At 42.1% G+C, this 26,439-nt stretch overlaps 1 protein-coding gene across 9 annotated transcripts in view; it reads right to left on the reverse strand.

Annotated features, from left to right (window-relative positions):
- The window catches only part of LOC125462365 (tektin-3-like), a 70,207-nt gene extending 48,345 nt beyond the window's left edge, over positions 1-21,862 (reverse strand). Inside the window, exons 1-4 of one of the 9 annotated variants that reach the window (XM_048552355.2) lie at positions 21,759-21,862; positions 17,791-18,476; positions 7,526-7,609; positions 3,185-3,255 (exon numbers count right to left, since the gene is read on the reverse strand). In XM_048552355.2, coding sequence (XP_048408312.1) covers positions 3,185-3,255; positions 7,526-7,609; positions 17,791-18,462 — 827 coding nt within the window. In that variant the 5' untranslated portion in view covers positions 18,463-18,476; positions 21,759-21,862. The other 8 variants (XM_048552347.2, XM_048552356.2, XM_048552353.2 and 5 more) reach the window with 8 other exon arrangements.
- Between the last annotated feature and the right edge of the window lie 4,577 nt (positions 21,863-26,439).

Genomic DNA, 26,439 nt, shown 5'->3' on the forward strand with positions numbered 1-26,439 from the left:
CCTGGACTCTTCATCAGAGAGGGGGATGGGGTGAGGGTTCTGGAATAAATAGGGAGAGAGGGGGAAGCGGACTGAGAAGGTGCTTTAATTATTGCCCTGTTTCCTCTCTGCTTCTATCTTTTGGCTTTTTCTTTGTTTGGAGTACAGTGGTTCTTTGCAAGCTAGCCCAAAGGAATGCCTCAGGTTGCATAAGAGATCTCATGTACCCCCAGATTGAGAAGTCTAGATAGATACATTGTTTTTGTCTGTAGGCAGCATCATAGATGTGTCCAGGAAGCTTCTGTATGGTTTAAAAGTAAGACTATCTTGTCCACATTAATGCGAGTAGGATGATGAAGTAATACCAGGCATGACATTTCTCATGGACCATGTGAGGCAATTTCCTTGCTGATATTCTCTATATTTCTGTACCACTGATCAACAAGTGTGCTGGTAGATGATCGAAATCATTAACATTGCTGATTAATCCTGCCAACTCCAGTGCTTACAGACAGCACCCAGTGCCAAGCTTAAGTAAATCTTAGATATAAAACCCTCCCCACACCTACCAGCCCTCACTGAAAAGAAAATTTGGCCAATCATGTCAACTAAATAATCACTCCAAATTCCTAACAGTCATCAAATACAATGTGAAATTTGCAGCATTTTTCAGTCAATTAAATTGATTCATGTGCTCATTCATTCACTCCCAGTTCCAATGGAATTAATTAGCACACATGTATGCTGAATGCCAAACAGGAACTGGTGTTGTTTACACTACCACATGGGTTGGAGTATTGTTGGCATGAAAGCTAAATAACGGCATCTAGGAATTTACATTTCTAAAGCCAGTAAACAGGATCCCAAGTGACCTGAAGAAATAGTTTTGGAGGATTTTCCTTGATCCCCTCTATATAAGGATGCAAGAAGTAACCTCCAGGATATTGTATTGAAATGACTTCCTGCAATTTTTCTCTTTGGTCTCATGTCCCTCTCAGTACAACAGTTGAATGTCTCCAATTGTGGACCTCTCATATTCCAAGCAGCATTCAATCAATCATCAACAGGACAGATTGTATTTCACTATATGGGCTGCCTCAGGTCCAGGCCTTTCCCAGACCAGAGGATTTGCTGGGCTACCTAAGGTCATATGGCAGGGGCCAGCACAGGAGTTTTTAAACCATTCCTTTCTCTACTCTATCCCTCTCTCCTACTTTCCCGGAGGTATTGACTTATATACAAAGGCACTTGCACTTCTGATAGTCACACTCAATGGGTTAATCAGCCATGAGATTATAACACAGGGAAAGGCATTTGCAGTGGATGGGTGGCCATTCTCCTTGCCTTTCTTCTTGCACCAATCTCACAGCTTGATACGTCTAATGTACTTTGGTTTTTCTTTGATGAATTTCTCTCAATTTTCTATCTGGAAACTGTAAGCCCTGCAGGTGCTTTGAAAAACCAGAACAATGTGGGCACTGGGCTCCAGACTCCGAATTAGGAAGTTCAACATGTATTAATTCTCGTGTTCTCCAATACAGTTCCTAAGCAGACAAATGTAGATCTAATTTCTTGCAATATAGTAATGGCACATTAATTATTTTACCTGTGAGTCTGTTGCTGTATATTGTTCAAATTGATTTTACATGCATATTGTAGCTTGGAGCTATGAATAACAATAGTGGAGGCTCCAATTTATTTCCATCACATCCTGATCAGGAATCTCTCCAGATCTTATGAAATTGAAGGTTACTGGGGAGGGGCCAGTGGGGTTAGGTTCAAAATACATGAAAAGCACGTGAATGTCTGCTATTGTCAAGCATAGGCCAACTGTTAGAAGATACAAGTGATAACCAAGGCCCAATGAATACAGTGGAAAAAAACAACTGGTCACTCCATCTAAAGATATGGCTGAGATCAGAAATTGAACAGAATCTGCCATTGCATAATTGAGGCTTGATACTGTAAATGAACCTTGCTCATATTAGACAAATAGAGACAGATCCAATCAACCCTCGAGGGTACATGGTATACAGATCATATATTAGCAAGGGTAAGGGATTTTTTTTAACCAACAGCAAGTTCAGAATAGAGATAAATGGGACTTGACAAGGTTAGCTCACTGAAACATGTTGGATACCACATGATCAGTGCTTTAGTCTGAACTATTCACAGTCTATATAAATGACATTATTGAGGGAATCCAAATTTATGGTAGTTAAATTTGCCAATGACACCATGCTAGTGGGAAAGTAAGTTATCAAGAGAAGGTAGAGAATCTGCAAAGGGATATAGGCCAGCTAATTGGTGAAGCATTGATGAGATCACATCTGAAGTACCACGGATGCTCTTCATCTCTGTACTAAAAAAAACTTTAGAAGCAGTTCAGAGAATGCTCATTCAACTCATTCCTATGACAAAGGGCTTGTCTTCTGAGGAAAGGTTGAACATGTTAGACCTGTATCTACTAGAGTTTAGAAGAAAGGGAGGTGGTCTTATTAAAACATGCAAGGGAACTGGACGCTGGAGGGTGTATCTTTGTATGGGGAAGGCTAAGACTCAGTAAGATCATTTACGAGTCCTCCCTCCCTCTCTCTCTCTCTCTCTCCCTCTCAGAGAGTCATTAGGGTGTGAAATTCTCCATCCCAGTAGGTTGTAGAGACTGGGTCATGAAATTGATTCAAGGTTGAGTTTGTTAGATTTTTGATGGACGAGGGAGTGAAGGGTTCTAGGGATACAGACAGAAAGGTGGAACTGGAAACACAACCAGAGCAGACATGCTCTTACTGAATGGTAGAGCTGATTCAACGGCCTGCTCCTGCTTGCAAGTCCTTTGTCCTTATCTCATAAAATTATATCACTTCATGCAGTATTCTTGGCTCCCACAGGTTATTTGTCATGGTTAATGCCATACCATCATGGGCTAAGGTCAGTGGGCATTAGCCATGAAGTGTCTACATTGACAGAACCCACACGATTGGTATTATTCTGCAGGACACACCAGTCATCTACTTAGCTGAGCTAACCGACCATCAATAGAATTATTCTTCAAATCAGTTATTGTGAAATGTTTAATCAGAAATTTTCCTAGAATGTCCACAATTTCCCACAATATGCAAGGCATCAGAAAATGTATCCTCAAAGCATCCTTAAGGTAAATTTTCTAAAGCGTAGCAGCAGGTTTAAAAGATAAAGCTTTACTTACGAAAGTTGCGCAGTAGCTCTCTCTAAGCCTCTCTTCAATCTTTCTTGAACACATTTGATTATTCTCATTTCCTTTGAAAAGAGTAAAACAGAAAATTTGTTGCACCTTCAGGTCAAATTGCACAGTAACAAAATACTTGGGACCCAAATCATGGTGCATAATTGACATAACTGGAGTAATAGTGAGGCAGACAGATTTTGGGCTGAGTTCAGGGATTCCCATGCCCACTGGACAATCCTGGGAAAGCCCGCTCAGTATGGAAATGGGCTAAGATTTCCTGACTCCAAATTATTACATCGCCATGGGCCTGGGTTTGACTCTACCTTCGGGCAACTATCTATCTGGAGTTTGCACGTTCTCCCCATATCTGCGGGGGTTTCCTGAGTGCTCCTGTTTCCTCCACAGTCTAAAGATGAGCAGGCTAGGTGGATTGGCCATGCTAAACTGCCCATAGCATTCTGGGATGTGCAGGTTAGGTGGGTTAGAGGGGGATGGGTCTGGGTGAGATGCTCTGAGGGTCGGTGTGGGGCGAAGGGCCGGTTTCCACATTGTAGGTATTCCATGATTATTCAATGGAAAGGGCACTGAAAAGACTGAGGCTCCCATGTGTCACATATAAGTAGTTGGGTGTGTGATGGAAGCTTGCCACTTAACAAAATCAGAATCATCAGTCCCCAGAACAGTTCAATGAGACAGTCCAGGCCCAGCGAAGCATGTTGGATTTTGAGGAACAGAGAAGCATTTTATCAATATTTTATAAAAACTGATTACTGGCTCCTTACAGAAAATATGCTTCTCTGAGGGTGAAAACAAGGACATCCCATACACGTAGCAAGTGCTAGAGATTTTGCCACTTCATCACCACAATCAAAATTTACTGATTCCCACCATGCAGAGGTGGTATGTGCAAATAGTATGGAATATCCTGATTTCCCACCCATCCCTCCAGCTTCCTAAGGCTTCTGTCGGGGACAGTGTTTGTGGAGAAGTGATGTAAAGCCTTGTGCTTCCTCAATGGAGGGACAGGACGTTGGATGGTGGGGAGGAAGATGGTGTTGCTGTGGTAATGTCACTCAATCAAGAAGCCAATAGAAAGCCCTGGGAATGTAGGTTCAGATCCCCCAAAGACAGCTGGTGGAATTTAAAATTCAATGAATAACTCTGGAATTATGAAGCTGGTCTCAGCAGTGGTCGCCATGAAATCATCACTTTAAACAAAAACACAATCTGTAGCACTTATATCTTTTAACGAAGGAAATCTGCCATCCTTACCTGGTCTGGCCCACATGTGACTCCAGACCCACAGCAATGGGGTTCACTCTTAAGTATCCTCTGAAATGCCCACAGCAAGCCACTTAGTTCAAGGGCAATTAGGGATGGGTAACAAAAGGTGACCTGATTCCCACTCACATCCCATCGAAGAATAAGAAAAAGCTTCCCTTTCTTCAAGTGGAATTGGAATCATTTGTCCTGCTGAAGGCATCACTTATTGCCAACGGTCTTACAGCTGTCTTAATCCCCAACATATGAGGTGCATAAGGCTCTATAAAAGTTCCCATAGTGTGCCATTGGCGATGGAGCCATATCCCCATTGCAGCAGCCTCAGGCTCACATATTTCACCAGGATCCACTGAGCTTATTAAATGAACCCTGGCCCAGGACAATATCTTGGGGTGGTGCAGTGGGTGGCAGGGCCAATACACTGTGGTTGGAGGGGAATTGGGGAGGTCAGTGGTAACCTGCAGCACTGCCAAAGTTTTGACCCTTCACAAGGTGCATTCTCAGGCAGCAGTGCAAAACAAGCCAAGGCAAGATCAATACTCTGTTCCACGAACATTCTGGCCTTCCTGCTGCTGTGATAGACATCAAACATCTGTCAGATTTAAACCCTTAGACTCCAAGATGCAAACTGCAACCGTTCTTACATATTGCCTCTTTATAAAATAATGCACAACAGCAGCTACTGTCCCATCAAATGAGACATTGGTTAGCATTCCTGATTTTTCATGCATCTGAGTTTCTATATGTGCCAAGGATCTGTGCTTGACATCAGGAATTGATATTCTGAACATCAGGGTTCTGCTGATGAAAATTGGCAGTAAAATCTCCGTACTTTGCAATCAACTCTAATGCTGTGTGGTTGATGCTTCTCTGGGACTTAGCCGCGTACAGAAATTTCTAAGATCAGGAATTCTCATCCAAAGCATTTCAAAGTCCAATACTGAGATAGGATTGTAAACTTGACTTCATCCAAAAGTCTGCAATTCAAATTTAACTTGCCCCAAGGTTTGTTCATCCATTAACAATCTACATCACCCACTAATCCAGCTTCACATCAATCTTGTAATTTTCATCCTTTTCAAATCTTCCCTTGGCCTTTCCTGTCCCTGTCACCATAACTTATTCAAGGTCTTTTGAGATCTCCACTCTCCTGCAATTCTAGCTTTTTTTGTCTATTTCCCATTCGCATCATTCCATTGTTGGCAACTCTGCCTTCAGATGCTTTGGTCCTAAAGCCTGGCATTTTCTTCCGCTACCTCTCAATCTCTTTATCTTTTCCTTCTCCTTTAAGCCTCTAGAAAAAGCACTGACTTTCACCCAAACGCTAGTCTCCTGTCCCAATGGATCTTTAAGCCCACTTGATTGACATCATATCCACAACATTCAGTCATTCTACCATCAATGCTCAGTAGCAGCAGTGTGCAGTATCTACAATGCGCACTGCAGAAATTCACCAAAGATCCTCAGACAGCATCTTCCAAACCCACGACCAATTCCATCCAGAAGGACAAGGGGCCACCACTTGCAGGTATCCCTCTAAGCCATTCACCATCCTAACTTGGAAATACTTCGCCGTTGCTACTGCCGCTGGGTAAAAATTCAGGGAATGCCCTGCCTAAGGGCATTGTGGGTCTACCTACTGTACATGGAGTGTAGTGGTTCGAGAAAACAGCTCACAAACTCTATCTCAAGGGCAAGTAGAGATGGACAACAAGTGCTGGTCCAGACAGCAAAGTCCATGTCCCATGAGAGATTAAAAAGAAATTGAATTAAAAAATGCTACATTTGACTTGATTCTGCTGTGAAATACAGCGAGACATTTTAAGGGGCTATATCAAAGCACGATGTTGTTGGAAGCAATGTCTATTTCACACAGATTTCAATATCTTGAAACTGCATTCCGTAGACAAAAACTAAACCGATTCTGTTGCAAATTGGACACTAGGTACAAAAAAGCCATCACACTCCTGACGTATGACCATCCAATATGTTGTGCTTTCTTCTGAATATTGTGCAATGGGTGGCAACTGGAAACTAAAACTGAGCGATAGACAGCTTTGGTAAATCTTCACTGTGTACCTCATGGGAACTTCCACAACAGTTTTCCAACATGTCACTAAACAGTCAATCTGTTGGTATTACTCATCACTGCATGGATGTTAGTCAAGCAACTGTGGCCTGGCTTAAGATGTTAGTGTACAATATGGCATTCAGGTTACTTCAGTTTAAGGCTTTCCACAGCTAATGTTCAACTTTAATCACCAGATCTAAAACCAAAGCCGAAAAGTTAGTCTAGACTGAGTCTGTTTGTCACAAGTCAAGAGATGATCTAGTTATTCACCTCACAAGTGTGCAACAAGATTCACTCTCAATTTTACCAATGCCCAGCCCACCGGTGCCAGCCTATCTGTGGGCAATGCAGGCCAAAAAGAAAATCATTTTCTGATAAATTCATGCTGGTCAGTGAATAGGGTTGAGCTACAAGATGCATATACCAGCTAATGGGTTTATGACTGTTCAGGCAGTTTATATCATTGAAATACAATCTGCAATAATCAGGTAATTAATGAGCAGTGAAAGGCATTAATCTGAGGGCTCCATTGATCCCTGCCTTATTTATGATATCTGCCAGACCCCTTGATTGTGTTCCATTGCTGTACATATCACTCCGCATCATTCATTATTATGTCCCGCATATTATGTAACTGTCTGACACATAAAACTGCATAAAGGCTAGAACGCGCATTCATTTCCCAAAATAGTTTCATTTGATTCAGCAAATGGACTGCACTACAGTTTTACCAACTCTTAGGACTACATTGTGATACAAATAGTTGCAATGAAATATGGGAGTTTAAAGTCAATCATTGAACTGTCAACGAAGCTTTACAGTAACAAACTGTGCACGAGATTGGTTTTGTTTATTGGTATTGAACAGACAATAGAGGCTTTCTGGTAAAACCTGGATACTACTGCAACTACTGATGAGATCCTTAAGCCTGTCCAGACTTGAGTTTGTTCATGTCCACAGTAGTATCAGTATGTCTGTGTGTAACTCACCTCGAGTAGCTGGGTCTCAACTTCATCGTGGACCAGATCAATACCGATTCTTTTTTCACGATGATATAAACATTCTTGAACCATCTGAAATCAGCAAAAAAAGCAATTACAAGAGTAAAATCTTTGTAGCCATGTTATGCTTTTAGAATACTTTATTTAAGTGCTTGCCTTAAAATAACCGTATAATTATGTTAAAGATTTCAAGAGGGCTTCCTGAGCAGAATTGCTGTGGAACAATAAGAACTATGTCAGTATTTTCATTGCTAACCCTATTTGTAAGTGTCCATTTGGAAGTTGATACAATTACAAGATTGGAGAACTGTACCTGAACTTCAACTGATAACACATGGAAATATTCTATTGGTTGTGGACCATATTGGGATGTTCTATGAATTACATAATTTATAAATGTAACCTCTTTCTTTCCAGCAAATCTATGAAAATGAAGACCTGGGCAACTCCACAAGGCAAAAAAATTGGCATGCATCATTTTCTGGGATCAGGCAGGTTATAAATCAGAGATGGGGAACCGTGCAGATCTGGTGCTGTCCCCTCATTTATCCCTGAAAATATTATTTTAAAAAGCGGCTCCTATGCCAATGGCTATCTCAGTGGAAGGGTTGAAAAGCATGCGTCGATAACATGTGCTGCAGCCATTCTTAAAGGCACGCTGTCGCTAAGTGAGAGATAATGGGAACTGCAGATGCTGGAAAATCCGAGAGAATTAGAGTGTGGAGGTCTAGGCCTGAAACATCAGCTTTTGTGCTCCTAAGATGCTGCTTGGCTTGCTGTGTTCATCCAGCTCCACACTTTGCTATCTCTGTCACTAAGTGATATTACATTACAGGAGGCAGCTGCTGAATTCTGTTGCTGCAATTGCAAGTAATATGTTTGAAGACCAGAAAGGCTTCTGGGTGTGGTCGTGGAAGCTATAGTGTGGAAGTGGGCTAAGTAGAAATGCTATGGTTACATGAGGGGTCCGGAGGTCCTCAAGGAATACAGTCAAAAGACAGTAAAAACAGTAACTAGGGACATCAATTCCTGGTGTCTGGATCCTAAGACCTGGCAGCGGAGTCATAAAATGGCACCAAGCTAAGAATCAATTGCAGTTTTTACATGAGAGGCCTGACTCATGCCAACAGCAACGTCACATGCTGCCCAATATCTCTCACCCCAATCACTCATTCATCAGCAAGTCCCTGTGCTTGTGACTTGCACCACAGCATACAGATAATTCGCCCACTTTCACATTTATTCCAACGATGCCAGCCTCACACCCAGTTCACACCAACTCCGTACGCTACTAGCAATTCAAACAATCATGAATGTTCTTCCCTCTCCCTTTGTAGGGCAAGGTGGTAATTGTGCAGGTTTTCCCCTTTCTGCATCCTTTGCTCCACCTCCCCATCACCTGATTGGCCTAGAGATACTGCAGCGTCCCTAGGTCTGCTGCAGCCTTTGTCTTCACAAGTCACCAAATCCTTAATCCTCCCTTATGCAGACACAGAAATATTCCCAGGCAGATGCAGAATTCACCCCCACAGTCCCAAAAACACACACCTCACCAAAGAGACCTCAGAATAGTGGAAGCACACGAAATGACAACATCTGCAACAAGACAGAAATTAATGGAGAAACTCAGCACGTCTTGCAGCAACCATGGAGAGAAAGCAATGAAGAAGAGTCACTGGACTCAAAATGTTAACTCTGCTTTCTCTCCATTTGTCTTCTGCCAGATCTTCTCAGCAATTTCTGTTTTGGTTTCAGATCTTCAGCACCTGCAGCTCTTAGTTGTATGACTAACACCTGCACATTGGGAGTCTGTCCTTTGAAGTACTGGCCCACTCTTGTAGCTGAATGCCTTGTTCTTTGTTGACTAGGAATTCATCCACTTGTGTCATATAGTCCAAATTTGGAAGTTGGGCATCACTTTTAACCAATTTAGCTGAGCAATGTGTTGAGAGGATCACCTCACTTGCTCGTGGTCAACACTTAAAATGCAGGAGTGCAGTGGCCAAATTCCCTAAGTTGCCCAGGAATTGCCTATAGCAAGTGTAGAGAACTGGCTTTCTGCCAAGGGGCGCGTCCGTCAATTGGATGCCAAGGTGGGGAAGAAAGAGGCTGCTACAATGGGGCGTGTGTGTGTGTGTTTGTGTGTGTGTGTGTTTGTGCGTCTGTGTGTTTGTGTGTGTGTGTGTGTATTTGTGCATCTGTGTATGTGTGCCTGTGTGTGTGTGTGTGTGTGTGTGTGTGTGTGTGTGTGTATGTGTGTGTGTACGTGCGTGTGTACGTGCGTGTGTGCGTCTGTGCGTCTGTGTGTGTGTGTATTTGTGCGTCTGCGTATGTGTGCCTGTGTGTGCATGTGTGTGTGTCTGTGTGTGTGTGTGTGTGTGTGTGTGTGTGTGTGTGTGTGTGTGTGTGTGTATTGCAGGAATACAAGTAGGCCACAGTCAGGTTGGGCAAAGGCATGAAGACAGCAAGGAGGTAACAAAGACATGGAAGCTGCAAGGTAGAGAGATGAAGGCTACAAAATCAGGAAAGGAAGAGGGAGGGTATTAGACTCTTTGGTCACACTAGAGCAGCAAGATTCCAGTGGAATACCATGCTTCGGGTGATCCTCGGTAAGACAAAGTACAAGATTTTTATATCCTCAGATCACGCACTGTTGTACAGACATAATCAGTGATGATATAAAGTTATACTGACATACTGACTGTGAGGTACAATACAACACCTTTGTCTAAGTCAGTACACAAGAAAACCTAAATAAAATCTGCAAGAACTGTTGATGTTGTAAATCAGAAACAAAAACAGAAGTTGCTGGAGAAGCTCAGCAGGTCTAGCAGCATCCGTGAAGGAAAAAGCAGAGTTAACGTTTTGGGTCCGGTCTGGTCCTAAGGAAGGGTCACCAGACCTGAAACGTTAACTCTGTTTTCTCCTTCACAGATGCTGCCAGACCTGCTGAGCTTCTACAGCAATTTTGTTTTTAAATACAAGAAAACCTGTTTACCCTTCATACAGTAAAATGCGCCTATGCTGTCTGGAGTTCAGAAGAGTGCAATGTGATCTCATTGATGTGAACAGGGAGATATCTGATCGTAAGACATCATGAACCTTACGTTGATTTGCACAAGGTAAACCATGTGGGGACCAATACCTGAGCAGCTCACCTTTCCTTCTTGCTGGCATGGCGCAAAACACACTGATGATGGTTCAGTCATTGCCCGCCCCAGGAAATTGAGGAAGTCTTCACAGTAACACTCAATACAACGATCAAATTGATAGCAAATATTCTGATTGATTCGAGTCAAAAATAATACCATACGTCTGCTGACACCAACAATCCGATGATGACAGCATATGCTCACCTTCCTTTCTTTTCAGACTGCATATCCATTGCAATGTAAGGGTGATGTTTGTAAACATTTTAAAATTTTACCTTGTTTAATACTTCTTTATTTCTAAACCAATATGACTCTTTCACTAATTTTTCTTTGTTTTCACGTTTAGGTGTTTGTTAAGTATTTATCAACTTTTGTTTAAATGTGTTTGAGAGATTCTGATGCTTGTGCACATGCTTGTGTGTGTCGGGAAACAGAATCTAAAGATTATGTCTGTACCTTTCAAGCGGCTAAAAATTACCCATTACAAAAAACAATGATTTTGAGGACATGAAATATCCTGGAGGATTTTGAAACTCATGAAATAAGGAAAATTCAATTAAAGACTAGCAAATCTCAGGCCAAGTGGTCAATGTCCAGTGATGTCAAAGGAGAATTGGGAGGACCTTTGAGAGGTTCTGGCTGCTATTGTAGAAAAGGTATTCAGTGATGATTAGGTTCCAAAGATTGAAAGTCATGAGAGAGAGGGGAGATTTTCAAGTTCACAGCAATTGATTGGGGTTGAACATATGCTCTTCATAGAACCTGCCTGATTGTTACTAACATCAATACGATGAAAATCAGTGACAGGCATGTATTCTGCCTAGCCAGAGTACCACTCTGAAGGTGGGTGAGATCAACATCAAGTACCTTACTTTAAAATAACAACAAATCTAATCTGAGCAGACTTTCACACACAGGACGGCAGCCAAAGGCAGTTAAAATAAGGAAAACCATTCTCAGTAGGAGCTGGAGAATATAGGGTAATGGACACATTCCAGGAATTTTAAAATAAAGCCTTAGAATTTTGCAAAGTTGCTTCAAGCAAAGGAGTTCTATACTCAATAAACACCGACATGAGCTAAAATCAATTCAACTGTAGTCAATAGATTAATTCACAATGCTAAATAAAAACTATAAGAACTGTGTATGCTGTAAGTCAGAAACACAAACAGAAATTGCTGGAAAAGTTCAGCAGGCCTGGCAGCATTTGTGGAGAGAAATCAGAGTTAATGTTGGGGGCCCAGTGATCCTTCTTCGGAATTGTTTGAAACATTAACTCTGATTTCTCTCCACAGCTGCTGCCAGATATGCTGAGCTTTTCCAGCAATTTCTGTTTTCGAATCACAATGCTCTGGATTATGTAAATAAGCCATTCCCTGTTAACAAAGTGTGGAGCTGGATGAACACAGCAGGCCAAGCAGCATGTCAGGAGCACAAAAGCTGACGTTTCGGGCCTAGACCCTTCATCAGAGAGGGGGATGGGGAGAGGGAACTGGAATAAATAGGGAGAGAGGGGGAGGCAGACCGAAGATGGAGAGAAAACAAGATAGGTAGAGAGGAGAGTATAGGTGAGGAGGTAGGGAGGGGATAGGTCAGTCCAGGGAAGATGGACAGGTCAAGGAGGTGGGATGAGGTGGCAGGTAGGCGGAGGAATTGGGAATAGGGGATGGAATGTTTGCAGGAGGGTGGGTGGGAGGAGGTGTATTCTAGGTAGCTGTGGGAGTCAGTGGGCTTGAAATAGACATCAGTTTCTAGCTGGTTACCTGGTAGGTTGCAGGAACAGCAACTCATATTCCGCATGGGAACCCTGCAGCCCAATGGCATCAATGTGGACTTCACAAGCTTCAAAATCTCCCCTTCCCCCACTGCATCCCGAAACCAGCCCAGTTCTTCCCCATCCTCCCCCCACCGCATCACAAAACCAGCCCAGCTCGTCCCCTCCACCCACTGCATCCCAAAACCAGTCCAACCTGTCTCTGCTTCCCTAACCTGTTCTTCCTCTCATCCATCCCTTCCTCCCACCTCAAGCTGCACCTCCATTTCCTACCTACCACCTCATCCCACCTCCTTGACCTGTCCATCTTCCCTGGACTGACCTATCCCCTCCCTACCTCCCCAACTATACTCTCCTCTCCACCTATCTTCTTTTCTCTCCATCTTCAGTCCGCCTCCCCCTCTCTCCCTATTTATTTCAGAATCCTCTCCCCATCCCCCTCTCTGATGAAGGGTCTAGACCAGAAACGTCAGCTTTTGTGCTCCTGAGATGCTGCTTGGCCTGCTGTGTTCATCCAGCTCCACACCTTGTTATCTCGGATTCTCCAGCATCTGCAGTTCCCATTATCTCTGAAGCCATTCTCTGTCCCTGGATTCAAGAGTGGAGCCTACTCAGAGTACTGAGTTTCTGCTCTGGGCCTCCATATGATGGGACAGACTAATTCTTCACCCACAAATCTTTGGGATGTGCAGGATTTGACCTGGAATAAACAATTTGCTTTCTTTTCCCTTTTTCCTTTGCTGCCATTCTGCATAATCAATAAGACAACGTGACCCAGATCCAAGCACATTTTGTGTGGCAATTTATATCAAAGGCACTGTCATTATAAAACAGCTTCCAGCAGTAAAGCAACAAAGTGCAGCACACAACAAGCATCTCGCTCGTCATTAAAATCATTTATACCTGCTAACTATAGTTTCAGACAGCTATCGGACTATTTGATTTCACATTGTAAAGAGGTTCTCTGGCAAAATTTGTCATCTTGTATCAGTTACTCATGGCCCTGCCTTTTAAGTGAAATGGGGGAGGCAGGGATGTAATGCTGCTGTCACTTGACTTGTAATCCAGAGCTACAGGCTAATGTATTGAGGACAAAACTCTAGCCTAATAGTGACGATGTAACCACTGGTTACAACTCTCAGCTGGTTCATAATATCCTTCGGGGAAGGACATCTGCCATCTTTGCTTGGTCTGGCCAACATGTGACTCCAGAACAATGTGGTTGACCCTTAACTTGGGAAGCCACTCAGATGTGTCATCAGTATCAAGGGTTATGGGGAAAAGACAGGAAAGTGGAGTGGTAAATTATCAGACTATCCATAATCTCATTGAATGGTGCAGTAGATTTAATAGGCTGAATGGCTTATTTCTGCTCCTACATCTTATGGTCTTGAACCCCTACTAAGTCTATAGAGAGGAATTAAATTAATTGGACCACCTAGTATTGACCTGGGTACTGGAAATAACAATGGCAATCACAGAGCTGTCAAGTCTTCCTTACAAACACCAAGAGCTTATGTCAAATTTGAGAGAGCTTTCCCCTAGATGAGTCTAGCAACAGTTAGACATGTCTCTCAAGTATGATTTCGTGAGAATGCTTATGTGCCAGACATCACTATCACCCACCTGCGGGACAGTTACTGTAGAGGTGGTGGCACAATGATATCTAGAAGAAGTAGAGATGTCCTGGGTTTTATCAATATTGACTCCAGGCCCCATGAGGTCTCATGTCATCAGGTCATATGTAAGCAGTGCACGCTGATGCCCATGTACTGCCCTCACAGCCTCCTCCTGAATCAGTTATCCTCCAAGATAAACATCACTTGGGGTGTAGAATGCATGCTGTGTGGGGACCTCAATGTCCATTGCCAAGTGTGGCTCAGTAGCAACACCATTGACTAAGATGGTCAAGTGTAAAGAACATAGATAAAGAACTGGTTCTGCAGCAGGGGGTGAGAGAACCAAAAAAGGGGGAACATCTACTTGACCTCATCCTCAACAATCTGCCTGGTACAGATGCATCTGACCATGACATATAGATTCAAAGTGATCACTGCACAGTCATTGAAAATACTGAGAATACCTTACATTCTGTAGTGTGGTTCTAGCACTGTGCTGAATGGGCCGAACTTCAGATAGATCTAGAAACTCAAAACTGGACATCCATGAGGTAGTGTGTGCCATCAACAACAGTAAAATTGTTTTCAGTCGCAATTTGTAACTGCAAGACACAACATATCCTACAGTCTATCAATGAGCCAAGGAGATCAACACCAGTTTAATGAAGAATGGAGGCGAACAAGCCAGCAGCAGCACGAGGAAAAATTAAAAATTAGGTGTCAACTTGGAGCAGCTACAACACAGGACTACTCCCATGTCAACCAGTGGACACTACATGCAACAGATAGAGATAAGCCCTGCATGTCCTGCCACATCTACTCATGAATGGTGGTGGACAATTAAACAACTAACAGGGGAGATGGAGGTTCCACAAACATCCTCATCCTCAGCCCAGCAGAACAGTGCAAAAGACTGGGAAGTATTTGCAACCGCTTTCATCCAAAAATTATAACCTCTTCCTGAGGTCCCCAGCATCACAGATTCCAGCCTTCAAAAAATTAAGTTCACTCCATGTAATATCCAGAAATGTCTAAAGGCACTGGATTCTGCAAAGTACACAGGCCTTTACACCATACTGGCAATAGTACGGAAAATTTGTGTTCTACAACACACCACATTGCTAGCCAATCTATTACAGTATCACTAAAACACTAGCATCTACTCAATTTTGTGCTAATTTGCCCATCAATGTACAAAAAGCAGAACAAAAGCACTTTGGCCAATTATGCCCTATCAGTCTATTGCCAATTATCAGTAAAATTTTACAAAGAGTTGTCAACATTGCTATCAAGCAGCATTTGAAAATTAATGAACTACTCATTGATGTGAGGTTTGGGTTTTGCCAGGGCCCTCAGCTTTTAATCTCATCACAACTTTGGTTCACACATGGACAAAAGGGCTGATCTCCAGAGGCTGAAGGAAGAGGGATCGCCCTTAATATCAAGGTGGCATCTGACCAAGTGTGTCATCAAGAAGCACCAGCAAAACTGGAGTCGATGGGAATCAGGAAGAAAATTCTCCACTAGTTTGAGTCATACCTTACACAAAGAAGGGTGGCTATGACTGTTGGAGGTCAATCATCTCAGCTCAGAACATTTTTTCTTCCTTTATTCATTCATGGGATGAGGGCGCTACTGGCCAGGCAACATTTATTGCTCATCCCTAATTGCCCAGAGGATAGTACAAGATTAAGGATGTCTTGATAAAGTTGTGCAGGACTTTGGTGAGACCACACCTGAGAACTGTACAGTTAGGATCTTCTTATCTACACTAGGATTGAAGGAGCTGCAGCAGAGTATGACTAGCTTGCTTCCTGGGATGAGAATATTGTCCTATGATGAGTTGGTTAAGCAGATTGGCCCAATACCCTTTGGAGTTTAGAAGAATGAAAGGTAATTTCATTGAAACTTTGAAGCCTCTCGGGGATTTGACAGGGTAAATGCTGACAGGTTCTTTCCTCTGGCGGGAGAGTATAGAATGAGATGGCATAGTCTAAGGATGAGGAGTCAATCATTCCATACTAAAACGAGGGAGAATTTGTTCACAGAGAGGATTGTGAATCTTTCGAATTGATGGTACGCTATGGGTGCACAGTGTTTGAACAAATTCAGAACTGAAGTCAATCTACTTTTGGATTCAAGGAGCATCAAGAATTATGAGGCTAGAGTGGTGAAGTGGAATTGTGGTCGAAGATCAACAGCAATGTCACTGAATGATGATGCAATCTCAAGGGCTTATAAAAAAGGGCTTACTCCTGCTCCAAGGTCTTGCATGTCCACCTCAACTGAATCAGACTACTTTACTACGTTTGAGTGCTGTCAATTATATAATAAACTTCCGTTTTCATCTTTGCTCCCACCTTCTTTATTGTGAAATTGATAACAATCACTACTTTTGTAAAGATTGATTTAAAAATACACAGTCTCTGAATGTGGTTCTCTGCCTCCACAAGATGATTGTGATTTCTCATTAGTCATTCCCCTGCCTTTGATTATCTTTTTCTCTTTATGTGTTTGTAAAATACTTTAGAGTTACAATTTATGTTTTACACTGATCTTTTTCTTTCATACATTGCCTTTGAGTCACTAATTTCCTTTCTCAATGTTCTCCTCTGTTTTCTAGTTTGCAACTGTGTTCTGAACCTGACTTCTGTCCAACTTTGGTGCTTAACTTGTAACTGATTCCTTAGTCAACCTGCAAACTCTATCTTTCCTTTCCTGTACTCTCCACACAAGATATATGTAATCTATACCTGAACTATCTCATTCATGATAGCTTACCCTTGCCCAGTTTCTATTTTACCTGCCAAATTTTGTTTCCAATTCACCTGGGCCAGACCACTGTTCAACTTCATTGAAATTTGCTGTCTTCCAGTTGAGTGCCTTCATTGTCTTAATGTTCCTCATCCCTTGGCATAACTTCTCCAAACCTAATGATATTGTAAACATTATTCCTCAAGCACTCTGCCGCTTGTTTGACGTCTTGTCCCAGATATGTTAGTTCGTTACATTTTTTGTACAGTATGATCAAATTCATTTAATGGCTAATTAAACTCCATTTTTAGTGTTCAAGGAGGAAAAGTCCTGTGTATCCCATACAAGAGAAAATTTAAGAGCCATAAAGTGCATTTGATACTGGATATCACAATGGTGTTATTCACTCACTATATTTTTAATTTTAGTAGTTAATGATCCTTTAATTAAAGAATAATAAAGAACGTGACATTTATAAATTTTAATAATTCCATGAATTTGCATGTCTACACGAGTTAAATGTAATCTTCTCCATCATATGTATGTACCAAAAATCATTCTGCCTTTTCAGATTATTTTGAATCAGTATTTAAGAAGTAAAAGAAGCATGTTACCTGGAAAGTTGTGAATAATTAGGAAAGAGAGGGTGATAATTCAGTAGGGTTTGGATTATATCATCAGCTCAAAAACCAAACCCAAAGTTGTTTAAATTAACACCTGAAATCACCTCCAGCAACATTTAAAACGATCCAGATTGAAAACTGCCCTATAAAATTAAACTTATTATGTTTTAAAAATCAAGAATCTTCGGTTTAGCTTTCTGCCAGAAGCATATGCCAGTGTTGGGTGCCATTCGTATTTAATTGATCTCATACTGAAGGACTAATGATTGTGATGTCATTGCCAAAACTTATCAAGAAACAATCTAGAGCTGATAAGGATTATTGCTCTGACCTGAAGGTGTGCATCTGTCTCTTCCAATGCTTTCTCCACTTTTTTCTTCACTTGGCTGAGAGCGTGTGTCTCCATGATAATTTGGTCAAGTTCGTGATCAAGCTCAGATTTCCAGAAGCTGATGTCTTGCACCCTCTCTCCAATGTTGTTGCTGGTGTCATTCTGGATTTTCCTCGTCAGTTGAGCCTTGTCTTGGATGAGTCTGGTTGTGTCCTCCCTGAGCTTCTCAGCATTGTGCCTGGAACAATCGGATTGCTTGTAATTGTTGTGGTTGGACTCCACCCATTCGCCTTGGGTGTATCTGCTGAACAGGGCAATACGGTTAGACGTTCCCGGGGCACACGGATCCATCGAAGGGCACGGGTCTATCACAGAGCAAGGATTAACTACGGGGCAGTTTACTGGCGGCCGGGGTGTTATTGCTGGGCATGAATGCATAACAGGGTAAGAAGGCACGGGGCAGTTGATGATGGGACCGCCGGTCACTGATGGGCAGGAGGTTATTGGTGGATAAGATGTCATCACAGGGTACTGCCTCCCACACAAATTTCTAGTGTAGGGTCCAAGGGTAGTATTGGCACCCGACACTTTGTAGTAAGTGCTGGGTCTCCATGGCAAGTTGACACTACTGCACCTTGTCTCCAGATCTGCTGTACAACATCTGCCATACATGGTGACCACAGTTCCTAGAAAACAAACGGTTATCCTATTAGTTTGGAACTGTGACAAATCACTGTCTCTGCAGTCCTGAAACAAACTGAGGTTACCAAGGCTTGAAATTAAAAGAGAGAGAGACAGAGAGAACGACAAACTAGGAAACGCTAAGCAATAACTGGTCAACCCACATCTAATTATAGTAATGACATAATGTGGTTATCATAAAACTTTCTTGCGATGCATTATGACATACGCAACATCATAAAGCTGGCTAGTAAAAAAGCAACTCATTATGAAGCTCTCGAAATCCCCCAACCATACAGACATTCTCGCAATCAGTCCAGATCCAGTGTTTAAAACGGCATCAGGTCTGGTCTGCAGATGTGTGAACTGCACCTCGAGCAGATGTTTTAACACGCAGACATTAACAAAAATCATTAATCACATCACAAACATGTAGAGGGGCGTCCGTGCCTCATAGCGAACCACTTCCGAGTTAACGGGCTTATTATAACCCCATGAGCTCACACGTAGAAGTAAACGGGAGCGCTGCTGCATCTTTCAGTCTGATATCGCTGTGTATATGTGTGTGTGTGTGGATGTGTGTGTGTAAGGGCTGGCCTGATACTGCTACATCTGTGCTCAGTGCAGATGTGCTCAGGAGCTGGCGGTTGCTACGGACGCTGAAACATCCCCGACCTTAGCAACTGCAGCCAGTTGCATGAGCGCAAAGGTTGGGAGAGGGGAGGGCTGGGAAGCAAAAGCGGAAAACCAGCACGAAAAGCCAGGAATGAGGCAGGCTTGCAGCAAATTCCCTACTCGAGTCAGGGGCTCCAGCGCTCTCCTCCATGTTGACGCCTCCTGCTGCTTACAGTCTGAGAAATGACTTGATTTCAGGCAATAATTGATGTTAGAACAGGGGTTAAGTGAACGGTATCCACTGTCCGTTTTCTGGGCGTTCACTCCCCACTTTCAGCCTGAAGCTTTTCATATTTTATATCTATGTTATATATCAGATCTGCAGTCACTGTTGAAGCACTTGGTCCGGGTTCTCCTCCTCTCCCAAGGTCCCCGCTCCTTCTGAATTTTGACCTTATCTCTGCGAGGAAAACCCACACATCCAAAACAAAAAGCTGAGATGCTTCTTTGGCTATCAGTTGTTTCCATCCTCAACCCAACCTGGCTGCCCTCTCTCTCCCCTCTACCACCTCAATCAGCTGTTGACGCTGACTGCGATTCACACAGAGCCACTCAGAGTTCAACCAAAAAGCTGACCCCATCCCAGACTCCCTTGGACTGTGAAACTGCTCTATTCGCTTAGAAGCAGAGGAGCCCCTATTGAGACAAGCTTCTGAGCCACTTGTGTATGCCCCTGGGGTGTCTGAAAGCCAGTGCACAGAGGTGGTTAAGTACAAACTGCAACAGCCACATAGAATAGTACAATAATTATAACACTGAAATGCATCTAACATATGCATGCAATGGTGTAGTGCAGCAATAATATTTAGAGCTGGTGTTCAGACTTGGTTAATATCCAAATGTTCGGGCAGTTTCTTGACAATCACTGCTCACTTCTTTAAGGCACACACACACACCTCAGTATAGCTGAAAGACAGGATGTTGAAGCGTATGCTCCTATAGTGGGAAGGAGAAATGCAAGAATTCCAAATCTCAAATAATCACAACAACAGCAGAGCGAAAGGGCCGATGATTAGTTAACAAGTCAACTCTGAATGGTCGAAGTGTCGCTGGGCAGAATGCCATGGGAAAACTACATCTTTCTGGGTACATTTAAGCTTACAAATTAGGAACAGGAGTAGGTCATTCAGCCTGCTCGGCCATTCAACTAGCTCACAGCTAAACTGTTACCTTGAGCCCCATTCCTTTCTGCTCTTGATAACCATTCAACCCTTTGCCCAACAAGAAATGAAACAACAACTCCTTTAGGATATTTGAAAGTTGGTTTGGCTTCTACCTTAATTGTGTACATTCAAGACATCTGGGAATATCAACCAGAATTGTGTGCAGTATTTTGACAGTGACCCCATCGGTGTCCTGTGCAAGCGTGCCAAATGCCTTCTTCACCACCGAGCCCATCTGCAACTCCACCTGGGTTTGAGTCATAAGGAAAGGCTGAATAGGCAGGGGCTTTGTTCACACAGAGGGTGGTGGATCGAGCTGCCAGAGGGTGCGGTGAATGCGATTACAATACAACATTTAAAGGACATCTGATGGGTATATGAATAGGAAGGGTTTAGTGGGATGTGGATAAAATCCTGGCAAATGGGAATAGGTCAGATTGGGATATCTAGTTGACTTGGACTGAAGGGTCTATTTTAGTGCATTATGAATCTATGATTCTAAGACTATCTAATTTTGCATTGAAATATTCAAGTGCTCTGTTTTAATCACCTTTTTACAAAGACTCAAGACCCTCCAAGAAGAAACAATTTGCCTAGCCTTTCTTTTAAATGATAACACCTGATTTGAAATGGTGAGCTCAAGTTCTACATTTTCCCATAAGAGTTAACATGCTTTCAACATTTTACCTGCGAGGAATCCTCAGGATCTATATACTCTCATCAAAGCTCTTCCTCTTCCAATCTGCATTAGATTTCAACCTAATCTGTTCCACCTTCTCTCATAAGTCAAGCCTCTCATCCCGTGTAAATCAGAAAAGGTGAAAGACTTGAATATATTCCTCTTGGTTGCAGAGGATGGGTCCTTGAGTATATTGTTTCTGGCAAATGTAAATAATCCGCATTAAGAGTTTAGAGGGTTTAATTGCATCATATTAGTTGGACTTTATGGCATCAATGTTTACCTCATCGCAATCCCTTCTTTACTGGTATTTTTATCAGACAAAAATAAAATTCATAATATTATACACAATTTTTGCGCTGGTGGAGCCAAAAGAACAAACCCCTTGATTGCTATTACTCCTTATCATCATTCATGTCCCTTCTCTTTTTACCCCATTCCCTTTAAAACATGTAACCAGCTGGATTGGTACAACAAGACATTGGTAGATGCATTCAAAAGCATGCCAAAATAATAATGCTGGGTTGAAACTCAAGCCTAAAGGCATTACATTTGAATGAAAGGGGCATTTGCAATAAGATAGACGAATGAAGAGAACAAAAGTTTGTAAACAAGTATGGTATGCATGCAGTTAGACACACGCCACTGCTGAGTGATCTAGGATGTGAACTGAACATCTAAGGACATTACTGTTTAGGAAATGTCAGCAGAAAGCAAAAGGACTTTGGGTGTCACTGGTAATGAAAGATTTAATCAAGCAGCTGTCTTACCTTGGATGGTGTCAAGCTTCTTGAGTGTTGTTCAGCTGCACCTAGTCAGGTGAATACAGAGTGTTCCATCACACTCCTGACTTACAGATTGTAGACAGGCCATTTGGAGAGTCAGGAGGTGAGTTATTCCCCAAGTGTCTGACTTGCTCTTGCAGCCATAGTATTCTATGTCTGAAACAAAAACAGAAATGGCTGGAAAATGTCAGCAGGTCTGGCAGCTTATGTGGAGGGAAATCAGAGCTAATGTTTCTGGTTTGGTGACCCGTCTTCAGAACTGTGTTTTTTCAATGTTTTGTGTCAGATTCACAGCATCTGCAGTTCTTTTGGTATTCTATGGCTGGTTCAGCTCAGTTTCTGGTCAATGGTAACTCCCAGGATATTGACAATGGGGAGATTGCCATGCCATTAAATGGTTAGATTCATTCTAATGTTTGGAGGTGATTGCTGCCTGACATTGATATGGCATGATTCATACTCACTAGTTATCAGCCCACACCTGGATATTGTCCAGTTCTGGCTTCATTTGGACAAGGACTGTTCCAGTATCTGAAGAGTTTCAAATTGTGCTGAATATTGTGTAGCTAACAAAAATCATCCCTGTTCTTGACCTTATGATGGATGCACTAGGTAATCTCATTAGAAGAAATGACAATGAATAGGTTATGGTTAATATTTAAGGAATTAATGCACACATTTCAACAGTTATACATTGGAGTAGGTTTGGATGTAACCAGTAGAATAGATGAAGGGGAACCTGTAGATGTGGAGCATTTGGAATTTTAGGAAGATTTTGATAAAGTCCCACATAATAAATGAGTGTGCAAAATCAAAGCTCGTGAGATCTAAGGTAACATACTGAAAGTGGATTGAGATTGGTTTACCAGACAGGAAAAAGATGGTAGGAATAAATTGATCTTTTCCAGACTGGTAGGTGGTGACAAGAAAGATACCATAGGGATCAGGTATTCATAAACACAGCAAAGATTTTGATGGGAGAATCAAATGTAATATTTCCACATTTGCTGTTGGCACAAAACTAGGTGGGATTGTGAGTGATAAGAAGGATCCAAAAAACCTTGAAGGCAGCTTCAACAACTTAATAGATTGGACAAATTCTTGGCAGGTGCCAGACAATGTGGCTAAGTGTGAAGAAGACCAATTTGACAGGTTTTATTTAAATGGTAATATATTGGGAAATGTTGATGTACAAATGATATGGGTAACCTCGTACATTGGTCACTGAAAGCAAACAATGTAGATGCAAGAAGTAGTTTGGAAAATAAGTGGTATGTTGGCTTTCATTGTAAGAGAGCTTAAGCACAGGAGCTAAAATTTCTCTCTACAGTGTACAGGACCTCAGAGTCTTCTGTGTAATCTCTTTTCTATAATGCAATGTTTGTGATTTATGTATATTATATACATATATACTTTTAATATAATTTATTTCCGAGTTTCAATTTTGAACTAGTAGCATGCACCTTTTGGCCTGCATATATGAAGGCGTTTAATGAGTTAATTCAAAGTATTTGTTAAGCCAGCATGAGAGGAGGGAGTCCCTAAGGTGATAATGGAAGTTTATTTGCATTAGGAAAGTTTTATGAGTGGCTGGAGTAAAGACTGAGGAGCAGTAACATGCTGTCATTGAGAATTTTTCTTTCCTTAGTCGAAAAGCCCACAGTTTGAAAGGCTTTTGATATTCAGTTCACAGACAGCCTCGTTGCAGATGGACATATGAAACAGTTGCACCTAGAGAAAGCAGTTAGTTCAGAAATGTTAAGAAATAAATTATCTCAGTGGAAAGGTTTTATTTTGAAAGTTCCAAACCAGAATGTTTGTTTAGAACCTTGAAGAGCTTATTTGAAGCTGAGAATGTTTAATCTTAGTCCAATCCAGGAAGAGGCTACCGCATTTTGAAGACTTGGAATTGAAATAAACAGTTAAATTAAGCCTGTGGATCTGAAAGAGAAGCAAACTCAGTTGTGTTTAAGTACTATAAGGTGATTTTGTTAGTATTATGAGATTGTATTTTACTGTGTACTCTGAAACCTTACAAATTGCATTATATGTAAATAGCTTGGTATATTCCTTTTTTGCATAATGAACTTACACTTTATTGTTAAAACCAAACCTGTGATTGTGTTTCAGTGAAATATCATTTCATTAACTTAACAAAAAATAAAATATGAACTGTTAAGCCAGATTCCAGTCTGGGATCTGGCTTGTCCAGTAGTAACATCAGCTGGAATCATTAACATTACCCAACAGAAAATTCTTGTCAGAGACAGGATGCAGCAAAAGTTCACCAGATTGATTCCTGCAAAGGCAGATTTGGCAAAAGGGGAGAGGTTGGTCAACTGGGTCTGTAGTCACTCAAGTTTAGAAGAATAAGATGGATCTTATTGAAACATAAAATTCTGACAGGGCTGGACAGTTTGGATTCAGGGATGATGTTTCCTTAGTTGGGATCTCCAGAACAAGATGCCAGGCCCTCAGGATATGTGGTATACTATTTCAGACTGAGCTGAGGAGAAATTCCTCCACTCAGAAGGTATTAAAGTGCTGGAATTCTCTACCACAGGAGATTCTAGGAGCAATGTCATTGAATATATTTTAAAAAGAAGTAGATTTATGGATGTTAAAGGCATCAAGAGGTATGGGAAGAGAGCAGGAATATGGCATTCAGACAGAGGATTAGCTGTGATCATGTTGAATAGTAGAGAGGGCTCAATGGGCTGAATGCCCTACTCCTCCTGCTATATTGCAACTTTGTAGGAAACATAAATGATTAATTCACAATTACCAGCCTACTAGACTAGGTGCATTTGAGGTTCACACGGAAGAGGTATTAGAAATCCTTCAGAAGGTGAAGATAGATAAGTCCCCTGGGCCGGATGGGATTTATCCTCGATCCTCTGGGAAGCCAGGGAGGAGATTGCTGAGCCTTTGGCATTGATCTTTAACTCGTCATTGTCTACAGGAATAGTGCCAGACGACTGGAGGATAGCAAATGTGGTTCCCCTGTTCAAGAAGGGGAGTAGAGACAACCCTGGTAATTATAGACCAGTGAGCCTTACCTCAGTTGTTGGTAAAGTGTTGGAAAAGGTGATAAGGGATAGGATTTATGATCATCTAGAAAAGAATAAATTGATTAGGGATAGTCAGCACGGTTTCGTGAAGGGAAGGTCGTGCCTCACAAACCGTATTGAATTCATTGGGAAGGTGACCAAACAGGTAGATGAGAGTAAACCGGTTGATGTGGTGTATATGGATTTCAGCAAGGCGTTCAATAAGGTTCCCCACAATAGGCTATTGTACAAAATGCGGAGGAATGGAATTGTGGAAGATATAGCAGTTTGGATCGAAAATTGGCTTGCTGAAAGAAGACAGAGGGTGGTATTTGATGGGAAATGTTCATCCAGGAGACAAGTTACTAGTGGTGTACCGCAAGGGTCGGTGTTGGGTCCACTGCTGTTTGTCATTTTTATAAATGACCTGGATGAGGACGTAGAAGGATGGGTTAGTAAATTTGCAGACGACACTAAGGTCGGTGGAGTAGTGGATAGTGACGAAGGATGCTGTAGGTTGCAGAGAGACATAGATAAGTTGCAGAGCTGGGCTGAGAGGTGGCAAATGGAGTTTAATGCAGACAAGTGTGAGGTGATTCACTTTGGTAGGAGTAACCGGAAGGCAAAGTACAGGGCTAATGGTAAGATTCTTAGTAGTGTAGATGAGCAGAGAGATCTCAGTGTCCATGTACACAGGTCTTTGAAAGTTGCCACCCAGGTTGACAGGGCTGTTAGGAAGGCATACAGTGTTTTAGCTTTTATTAATAGAGGGATCGAGTTCCGGAACCAAGAGGTTATGTACAAAACTCTGGTGCGGCCGCACTTGGAGTATTGTGTACAGTTCTGGTCACCGCATTATAAGAAGGATGTGGAAGCTTTGGAAAGGGTGCAGAGGAGATTTACTAGCATGTTGCCTGGTATGGAGGAAAGGTCTTATGAGGAAAGGCTGAGGGACTTGAGGCTGTTTTCATTAGAGAGAAGAAGTTTGAGAGGTGTCTTAATTGAAACATATAAAATAATCAGAGGGTTAGATAGGGTGGATAGGAAGAGCCTTTTTCCTAGGATGGTGACGGCGAGCACGAGGGGCCATAGCTTTAAATTGAGGGGTGAAAGATATAGGACAGATGTCAGAGGTAGTTTCTTTACTCAGAGTAGTGAGGGAATGGAATGCTTTGCCTGCAACGGTAGTAGATTTGCCAATTTTAGGTACATTTACGTCGTCATTGGACAAGCATATGGACGTACATGGAATAGTGTAGGTTTGATGGGCTTGAGATCGGTATGACAGGTCGGCACAACATCGAGGGCCGAAGGGCCTGTACTGTGCTGTAATGTTCTATGTTCTATGTTCTACGAAAGTTTGCACAGGATGGAATCTGTTTGACTGGCAAAGGCAGACTTTGACCTGAGAGACTACTGTACAAAGTTTTCCAAAAATGAAAAGAAATGAAGTAGAGAATAGAGACTCACAAATACCTCAAAGTGCATACAAGGTCATCAAGAACTGAAAGTCTTTGATGGAAATTTTTTCTCCTAAGGGCCAGACGATTGGCTTTTGTTTAGCCTATATCACAGATGTTTCTTCTGCAGTCAAAAGGCCCACCTACAGCATTTTC

Source organism: Stegostoma tigrinum, chromosome 23, assembly GCF_030684315.1.
Source record: "Stegostoma tigrinum isolate sSteTig4 chromosome 23, sSteTig4.hap1, whole genome shotgun sequence".
In the NCBI taxonomy this organism is placed as follows: Eukaryota; Metazoa; Chordata; class Chondrichthyes; order Orectolobiformes; family Stegostomatidae; genus Stegostoma; species Stegostoma tigrinum.